Source organism: Cydia amplana, chromosome 26 (genome assembly GCF_948474715.1).
Source record: "Cydia amplana chromosome 26, ilCydAmpl1.1, whole genome shotgun sequence".
In the NCBI taxonomy this organism is placed as follows: Eukaryota; Metazoa; Arthropoda; class Insecta; order Lepidoptera; family Tortricidae; genus Cydia; species Cydia amplana.
Genome location: NC_086094.1, coordinates 5,869,068 through 5,878,892, shown reverse-complemented (window position 1 = coordinate 5,878,892; position 9,825 = coordinate 5,869,068). Strand labels below are relative to the sequence as shown.

At 36.3% G+C, this 9,825-nt stretch overlaps 2 protein-coding genes across 2 annotated transcripts; one reads left to right on the top strand and one right to left on the bottom strand.

Moving 5' to 3' along the window:
- Positions 1-413: 413 nt before the first annotated feature.
- Positions 414-1,032, bottom strand: LOC134660080 (uncharacterized). Its single transcript, XM_063515780.1, has 2 exons — positions 805-1,032; positions 414-625 (listed from the first exon to the last, which is right to left on the bottom strand). The coding sequence occupies exons 1-2, from the start codon at positions 944-946 to the stop codon at positions 414-416; spliced, it is 354 nt and encodes a 117-aa protein (XP_063371850.1). The 5' UTR covers positions 947-1,032.
- A 3,908-nt stretch (positions 1,033-4,940) lies between these two features.
- LOC134660079 (uncharacterized) lies at positions 4,941-8,907 on the top strand. Its single transcript, XM_063515779.1, has 4 exons — positions 4,941-5,181; positions 5,690-5,814; positions 7,289-7,414; positions 8,438-8,907. The coding sequence occupies exons 1-4, from the start codon at positions 4,941-4,943 to the stop codon at positions 8,888-8,890; spliced, it is 945 nt and encodes a 314-aa protein (XP_063371849.1). The 3' UTR covers positions 8,891-8,907.
- The last annotated feature ends 918 nt before the right edge of the window (positions 8,908-9,825 follow it).

The following is a 9,825-nucleotide window of genomic DNA, read 5'->3' as shown; positions in this document are numbered from 1 at the left end:
ATATTATTAGGTAAACTATAGGTATAGAGTCTACTATAGACATAGAGCGATAGAGAGACAAAGAGATACTTAACTATGTTATGTAGCAAGTACCCGCAAGACAGTAGGTACACATACTAATTAAAAGCAGGCTATACCTAATACATAGGTTTCGCGTTTATCCACAATAAAAATAATGCTTAATCCCTCGTAAAAATATTTAGGTAGGGTACCTTAACAACAAAACTTTGTTTAGCGAGACTCAAATAATTATATCAAATATATTAAATTAAAACTTTCACTCACGTTTCGGAAGTCGAAATTTGCTTCACATGATGTTTCGCGCCACAACGACATTAGGTAACTGATTCTATATCTACATTCGTAAATTGCGGGCATATTTCTCTGTCACTCTAATTACGCCTAAATTAGTCTTAGGGTTTTGCGGTCTTTTCTGCCCCTGGTTCTATAGTTTCTAACGGGCGTGTCTCAGGTGTGTCCGAAGCCAGCGATGGCGGTGCATCCGGATCGTCTTCTTTGGCCAGGCTCATCTCGCTCTTACTGATAATATCGAAGACGGACAGGTTATCGGCAAACTTTCGACGGCGGACCACGCACTTGTCGCATATTATTATAACACTGACCGCTGTAAAGAGCAAAAAAATGTAGTACCGCCAAGGTCAAGAGGGGTAAATGGGGACAGGAGTGGTAACATTAGACAAAGGAAATATTCCCCAATCTCAATCTCAATCCCAACGGGAGCTAAAGAGAATTTAGTAAGTAAATTAAGAATTTAGTACTAAATTTTCTTTGGAAATAACTAACTGGGATGTTCCATATAAGTTGGCACCATCATTGTTTCGATTTTGTGCTCCTCTTTCCAATGAAAGAACATTTTCTTGATTATAGCTGACACCAACGCTATTAAAAATATGCTCACTCCAAAAAGAATGGTGTAAAGTGCCATTTAAAATGTGTTTATGGGATATTAAGGCTATTAAATACATAATTTTAAGCTAAACATTCCTGCTACAAATTAGCATGGCAAATGTAAATTATTCAAAAATAGTTTGACGCGTTGTCAATATTTTCTGGCTTAAAAAAGGTTTAATATTAATTATATACATTAATAATATTTTGCGAGATAAATTAGCGTTCTATTATAATTTAATTATAGATGGTCAACCAAAACTTGTCAGTAAAAAAACGCGCGAAATTCAAATTTTCTATGGGACGATATCCCTTCGAGCCTACATTTTTCAAATTTGCCGCCTTTTTCTACTGACAAGATTTGGTTGACCCAGTATATTTTAGCAATGCGACTGAAGATAAATTTCATTGTCGATCGTGGTTACATAAAGTCCGTCAACCAAATCTTGTCAGTAGTAAAAGGCGGCAAATTTGAAAAATCGCGGGTTAGCAACACTGTGTTCAAATAATTCCAAAACGCGTGTCATCTGTGTTTTATCTGTGGAATGGCCGTCACCTTATTTGTTTTCATTTGGTTTTCATTCTGAATCGTTTCTGTTTCAAGAGATATTTCTGCTGTCACCATTAAATACCAATACATTAAATAAGAATAAGCAAAGCTAAGGGGCCTACAATGTACAATCATGCTCGTTGATGGTAAACATTACTGAAACAAACAAACAAGTACTGGAAGAACTCTTTCGAACTTTTAAGATTATGTTCAGTTTTTTTTGTTTTAGGGTTAAAAGGCATAAATAAAATTAAAACGTATGCCTAAATCTATCTAACAAGACCATAAATTGTGTCCTGGAAACCGTCCATAGGCCCACATGTCTAATATTTTCAGCAATTAGTTGTGACTATTTACAAAGGTAAACCTTTTAAACAGTATTAAGAGCCTTGATTATATCGCCGTTCTTTCGCAATATCTACCTAATCCATACATGTTTGTTGCAGGATTAAATCTTGCCCAATATAAGGCGTTCGTAGTAGGTATCTCTTCAGACAATACTTACCTATGGCGGTTTATGTACGTGTACAACGCAGCCAAGTCGAAAAGTGACCCTTATCTTATTTACCTTTAAATTAAATAAACACCCAAATATCAGTTGTTTTATTTTTAATATGTATATTGTACAATATATACCAATCAAAAAAAATACACAGGTATGTCATATTCATCCAGAACAGTACACTAATTTACATTAACAAGTGGCATATTATATTGTAAATAACAAATATATGCACTATCTAATTATCTGCATTTTGATATGATTTTATTTTAGTAAACTTAGAAGACATAGATAGGGAACAAAGAGAATATAAGCACTACGATAGGGAGTTGTTTTTGATATCTTCAAATTTGTTCATCATTTTGATTAACATTGTTTTAACATCGCTTTTAAATTGTCCGTCCATGTTTTAATTTTTTTCAATAAACCGCGAGTGACAATTTGAATTGACGTACGCAGGGCGCGCTCAGCGGAAAAAAAATCTTTTCGTTCGATGTACATTGCTGCTTTTCTTAGCGCAATACTGCTCTTTGAGTGTTGCCCTACTTTAGTTTGCTTTACATTGCTACTGACAAGATTTGGTTGACGGACTATAATAATAAAACACCTTTTGCCCTGGCTGTTTCTTTAGCTTCCAATGTCTCAGTTTTGTGCATGAAAATTAAAAAATAAAAACTTGTGGCGCGAAGCGAAGCGTGTTGAACTTGTCGAAGTTTTTATCTGACGCGGTAACAATGAAATTATTTATTATTTAATCATATCATATTCCTAATTGCTTTACCGATATTCGCATTATGTTTTTGATTTATAACAACAAACCAGTGACGTGGACAACGTACTAAAAATGGATTTTGATGAATATGGTAAGTTTTTCTTTTATTTCCAAAGTGGAATAAGTAGTAGTTTAAAATTTTCGCAAATGTAATTTAAACGTGTATAATTTTGGTTTTTAGTGCACCATATTTCACAAAAATATCGCCTCGCCGTCGCTATTTCGGTGATAAAAACCAAACCAGAAAATGTATCAATCGAACAATATTTGATACAACTTCAAAACAAAGTCCGCGATATGGAAACTGACCCAAACGAAACTGTGTGTAGCGACGATTTTAATTTTGATGACGATATTTGGAACGAAAAACAACATGACACACAAATGCATTGCACTGAAATTGATATTGTAAATGAAAATCGGGTAGACTATTTAGTAGTAGGAAATGATAGCCAGGGTAGTCAAACGATTCTAAATGATTTCGTTTTTAACGATAACTGTTATCCGCAAAGAGATAAGTCTTTAGGAGACACGATAAGGTTGCTGAAAGAAGTGTCTACAGTTCAAGCACAGGTATGTATTTAATTATGTGGGTAGAAAAACATTAATTTTATTATTCTACTAACTTCGTTCTCAACAGAACTGAATTCTATAAAAATGTGCCGTCGGAAAGTTGCCTAAATTGCTAAATTTGCAGGGATTTTTTTCGGAAAGTTCTCGTATTTTTGCACGGGGGTGGAAATTTCCCCCTTACAACATGAAAGTTTTCTTAATTTCCTATACCTATTTCCGAGAACTTTTCCAACGTTTTTGAAATTTTCCGACACCGAATTCTATCCACGAGCACCTTTTCATTTCCATATACATATCTGATGGCGATTGTACTTATATAATCTTTCTCTTACCTCAATTTAGTTTAACAGAACTTACCTAGTACCAAAGAGAATAGAGTGTCATAGAGAGTTGTAGTTTGTAGCTTTCTAGTAGAGCCCGAAGGCTTATCCTATTGTCTATTGTTCAGTAAAACCGCACGTGCTACTTACCTGCAAAAAAGGGTCCTAATTATTGTATTTGGCACCTGAGCGCGGGCTAGTCCAACGCTCAAAAAACCAGTGTAGGCGCGCTCTCCGATAACGCGCCTTTGTTACGCATCTCGATGACACATATTAGACTGGTTCTGTAGCGTTCGACTCGCCGGCACTCAGTAACCGAAGTACCGATTTTTTATGCAGGTGGTTGTGGCACGTGGCACGAGCGGTTTTTCTTAACAATAGACAATAGGATTAGCCTTCGGGCTCTATTAGAAAGCTACAAACTATACTGCCATGGTAAATTATGTAGCCACAGTAATACATTTACTACCATCTTTCTTTGCTAATACTTATTTGTTGAAACTATTTCAGCATGACGGTGACCAATTGTTCAGTCAATTGACGTTCTGTGATAGTCAAATAAACCCAAATAACACTAACACAAATTGCTACAACAAAACAAGTGAAATACAAAATAATTATGAGCGGGTTAATGTTGAAAATGATAATATGGACTCACAAGAAACTCAACTTTATACCCTGTATGGTTTAACACAAGACTACACTCATGTTAGTCAAACTCAGGACGAATATATTATCATATCAGATAAATATATAAGAAATAACGCTAATAGTGCACAATATAATGTAATGCAAGTAAACAAACCAAATAGAGATATGCAAAGATATGATAGTCAAAATGTGCTGACAGAAAATATAATGCGTGATAAAGAAAGAGAAAGCATTGAAAAAACAATTAATCAAAATCAGACAGCAGTAAACGTTGAGAACGATCTTAGAAATACACAAATACAGTATAATTATCACAATGACACAGAAATGACTCACAAAACTGGAGCAGTATCTAAATGCGATGCTAATGCAACTAAGAATGTTGTTAAAGAATTAGAAAATATCCGTAACACATCGACATTTCAAAATGATATTGCTAATGTATCGGACACAAATAAAAACATACATGATATTAATAAAACTATAAACAATAACACATGCGGGAATATAACTGAAACTTATGTAACAAATACTGTAAAAGAAACAAATGCTAATAGCACTTTTTGTAGCCAAGATACAGTAACCAACGAATTTACAAATAGCAGTGACAATAATCATAATTTTAAACAAAATAGTCAATGTAATATTGACATTAACAAAGAAATGACAGAAGATAATAACACTGATGATGCCGAACAAGAAATATATGGAAAATTTGATGTAGCAATGGATGTAGATGAGTCAGAAAGTGATGAAAATGTACAAGAAAGAATACCGTTTAAAGTAATTGAAGAATTGAACAGAGTTAAGACGTATTTGAGCAGGAAAGACAAGAAATACGATGGATATTCCACCGATTCTGGGTACAGAAGCGATTCGCAGCACAGAAGTTCACTAAGAAGTTGTAAGTACCCATCCATACACGGTATATAATATTTTGCTATATATGTATATAACGGTACTTGTATATAAAGGCACAAATATGTCTGTCGGAGATCTATTCGCACACATATCTGTGCCTAATTACTAGCATATTCATCACATATTGGTCCGCCAGACATGTTTGGTGATACAGAGACTATAGTTCGTTTTTTTTAGCATTAGAAAGAACTTGCAAGAAGGTAAGCGATCTTGACATGTCTTTTAATTGAAAAACGCTTTTTAAAAATCAAAAACGATTACTTATGAAAGCAGAAGAATATAAATGATCGTATTAGATTCATAATTGTTAGGTACATATTTGCCGTAACTTATTTTTAAAATGTGTTTTTCAATTAAAAGACACGTCAAGATTGTTTACCTTATTTCTAATGCTAAAAAAAAACGAACTATAGGCGGTCATAACGAACCTATACAGGGTGAGCAAGAAAATGGGAAATATTCACATTTACATTAGTTTATCGTTATTCTAGTCTATTTTTTTTTGTTTTCAGCGTCTCAGGCGTCAGAAGGGTGGTTGAACCAGTCTGCCTACTGCCTGTTCAACCACATCATGCAAGCCATGCCGACTGACGACATAGTCAAAGAAATTTCTCAGGTACCTTAAGGTTCCTAAATACAGTAGAGCCTCCGGTGCCCCAGGCACAGAATAAGTAATAGTACAGTCAGCAGTAGAAGTTGCTAAGCGGGCATGGTGTTCAAAATTACCTTGACACGCTCGTATTTTCTTAACAATAAAGTCGTGTCAAGATCATTTTGAACACCTCGCCCGCTTAGCAACTATTGCTGCTGACTGTACTACCATACAGAAAGGACACTTCCTACAAAACCGGAGTTTGACAGCGATTCAGGGTCGAATCTTGATATCCCTTTCTAACGTGTGGCACTATCCCTTTCGGGTATATAGGGTTGTCAAAATTCAAGTCATTATTTTATCTGTGGTCGTGCACGCAAATGGACGTCAAGTTCAGCAAATAAATATTAGGTACGCTGGTCTAACTTCTAGATACCTACTTGCGAGTAAATATAGCTGATCCATTTTACATAATCGTACTTGTGTGTACCACGGTCTCGGTGCGAAAGAAAAATTTACATACCTACTTATTTGTATAATTCTAGAATATTTACTATTCAACCACCCTGCAATTGATGAAATTATGCTCGAAACGACTAGTATTGTTTACATATCTACCTGATTGCTGCGCCCAACAGGGTTTCATGTGTCATTTGTGTACCTACCTATACTCTTAAGTACTTGGAAAACCTGTAATGTACATGTGAATTGCAATAAATAAATACAATACAATACAATACAAGTTGTGTCAACCCTAATAAGCTCGGAGCAATGCTGAGCCGAACGGAGCCGAGTTTGCCCGAAGTCAGGAGTGTCTCCCCACTGCCCCGGGGCATAGAGAAATATAGTAAGACAAGAATGCTCACTCCATACATCAGTTTTGGTACCAAAAAGACTATTATTTTCAGTGTCGACATCTAGCATCGAGTAGCGGAATTATCAGTACTGCTACTTGACAATAGATGTAGCACCGACCGGAAAGTCTTGTGTTGTTGAGCAATCTATGTATTTTTTTCTCTATGCCCAGGGCTAGAATCGAACCAACGTCCTCTGCTATCGGCGGCATGGGTCGAATTTTTCCAAGTATATGGAATTTACTGAGGGCGTGACCCGGTTGGATGAGGGACTTAGGCACCTATCGCGATAGCGGAGGAAGCTGGTTCGATTCCAGCCCTTAGCACTGAAGGCCTTACTCACTTTTCCTTCTTATATGACATTTATTTCGGTTCACATTTCTACGTGAAATATCACAAATTATTTTTTTTTCATGTTCTTGTACAGTCAGCAGCATAAGTTGCTAAGCGGGCGAGGTGTTCAAAATTACCTTGACACGCTCTTATTCTCTTAATAATAAAGTCGCGTTAAGATCATTTTGAACACGTCGCCCGCTTAGCAACTTCTGCTGCTGACTGTACTATTAGAAGTAGAGCCTCGTTAATCCGGACCCTCTAATCCGGCGATTCCTGTAACTTTCTTTTAACCTGCAGTTTTGTTGTAGGTGTTAGGCAAGCTAATAGACAGGTTACACGACGATGAAAACTACCCTCCGTTTTTGGAAGAACTACTCGAGACTGTCGACGGCATGCTTCGGGACATACACACAGACGGATGCACAGACAAAGTGGTAAGGATATACAGGGTGTTTTTAATGGGGTACTGAGGCACAGAATAAATAATAGTACTAGGTACAGAAGGTTCACTCTCTAACAAAACGCGTCTGTTACGACAGATATGACCGCCGCTACAAGCGCGAGTAGGCGTTCGTTCCGCGGCAACTACTATGGTTAGACCTAGACACCAAAATTGGTGTGGGCCGCATGTACTTGTAGCGACGCGACGAAATCGCGGAGTGAGCCACGCCTGACTGAGGGCAGTTATTCCATGACGTGTTGCTACGCGAAAATGGTCTTAAGAGACCTTCTCTAACTTTTGAAGTGAAAACTTCTTTAGCGGCGCTGTGCACTTTTTGTGATGGGGAAAAAATGTTAAACTCGCGAGAGCGTAAGACGTAAGACGCTTCGTAAGACGGACACGTGACCTGATCGAAAAACTGTTACAATTTCATTGAGATTTCACTTCTGACGGCACTCCCGGAGTGCAACCCGTTGTTTTTTTTTTAATTAAGGACGATTGACAGTTTCATATTTTGGAAAAAAAAACATTTTGACAAAAAAAATGATACAAATCGATTCCATTTTTCTATTCAAGATCAAAAGCTTCATATCTATAGACCTAGGTTAGACCACTAGAAAAGCTAGAAATAAATGACAATATTCTATGATTCGGCAAAATGTATGATACGGGTGATAATTGATTGTTTAGTAAAAGTTGTTCAGTATGACCTACATAATACTATAATACATATTCATTTGTAAGAGTATGGTCACACAACAAAACCATCCTGTATAATGCCAAACTGGTTGACAAGTTGTATAGTATAGGTATAGGTACCTAAAGTGTCATTCAATAGAACTTGCTAACTATGTAAACAAAAGTTACTAGTAAATTGACATTCAGTGTCAATTTTAGTATGGCGGTTTGTTTACATAGTTAGCAAGTTCTATTGAATGACACTTTACACAAGTTCTTTTTAATAATCTTTAAGTATTTAAATAGTATGATATTAAAAATGACTTATTTGTTACAGATTTTAAGTAAAGACGAAAAGGTCCAACGTATGATACTACTCAACAAATCAAAACATATACTAAAATATAGCATAGAAAAAATAACATCCATACTCGAACAGTTACATACAAATTTAACGCAAGAAACTCTATACGAATGCACAAATATTGTGGATTTAGAAAATACATGCTACATATTTCACATGTTAGAAAAATTCCTAAAAATATATAAGAAAGTTAAAGAATCTAACCAAACTCCTAATTCACAAGATTTACCAAGAAGGAGCTCTTTAACAGATTTGTGGCGAAAAAAATGGAATCCAAATTGTAAAGAAATAGTAAAAATTGAGAATAAAATTTGCGTTTTGAAAAAATGCAGCGAGATTTTGAATAAAATTATCGTTGAGTGCATGAACGGTTACAGTTTGGTATCTTATGCTGCTTTGCAATGTTTTAATTTGATACAAGACTAACCCTTCTAGTGATTGTGTGTTTTATTCTTGAAAAACATCTTGTTTTTATGATTAATTTAAGCTTGCATTGCAACTAATTTTTATTTCTGTCTGTAAATACAAATCTGTTTATGTTTAATGCTTGAATTAAAACTAAAAAGTTATCTTATCACAGAGTTTTATTTTAGCTACATAATTTCATCACAAGTACAGAGACCGTACCATGAGTCACTGACAGTGTCAAAACTGACATTTACGCTATCGAGAATGTAATTTACTTTCTATACATCTCGTTTGCACTAACATGCGAGTACGAGCGAGATGTATAGAAAGTAAATTACGTTCTCGACGGCGTTTATGTCAGTGCCAAACTGATGGTAGCCGTACTGGACTAAGTAGGGTCAAGGCGGGAACAGTGGCTCAACGCAAACAGTGGCTCAGCCGCCCATATATCGCTATACACAGTAGCACCCTTTACGTGTTAGAATTACCATTGCTTGTCCATTTTAATTTGTTCGATTACTGAATGTTTCTGCTGTATAAGCAGGGAAGAAAATTGTTTTTCAGGTTTGGAATTAGGTTGAGTGAGCCACTGTACCGGGCTTTTTTTCGAGCCACTGTTCCGTACCCTACCCTAGAGCCGTAGGCGTTTGGTTTTTAGTGTCACATGTGCGTGGCCGACTTTTGTTAGTTGAATAATAAGTACTTTAGATTTTTCTTCAAACAGGCATCTACGAACCTATAGGGACCGTGAGCGTTGGAGGGTCTGCCATCTCGTGGCCTGAATCGGAAATATAAACATGTACATTGCCAAAGCAAGTGCTGCCATCTACCGATCTCGTACGTTTTCTTGTGCATAGTAGGTTCTGCCATCTTGTGGGCTACATCGGAAGCAAGAATTTCACATTTACGCCTCGCGTCAGAAATCTGACGGGTCCTGTGCTGCCCCCTATAGT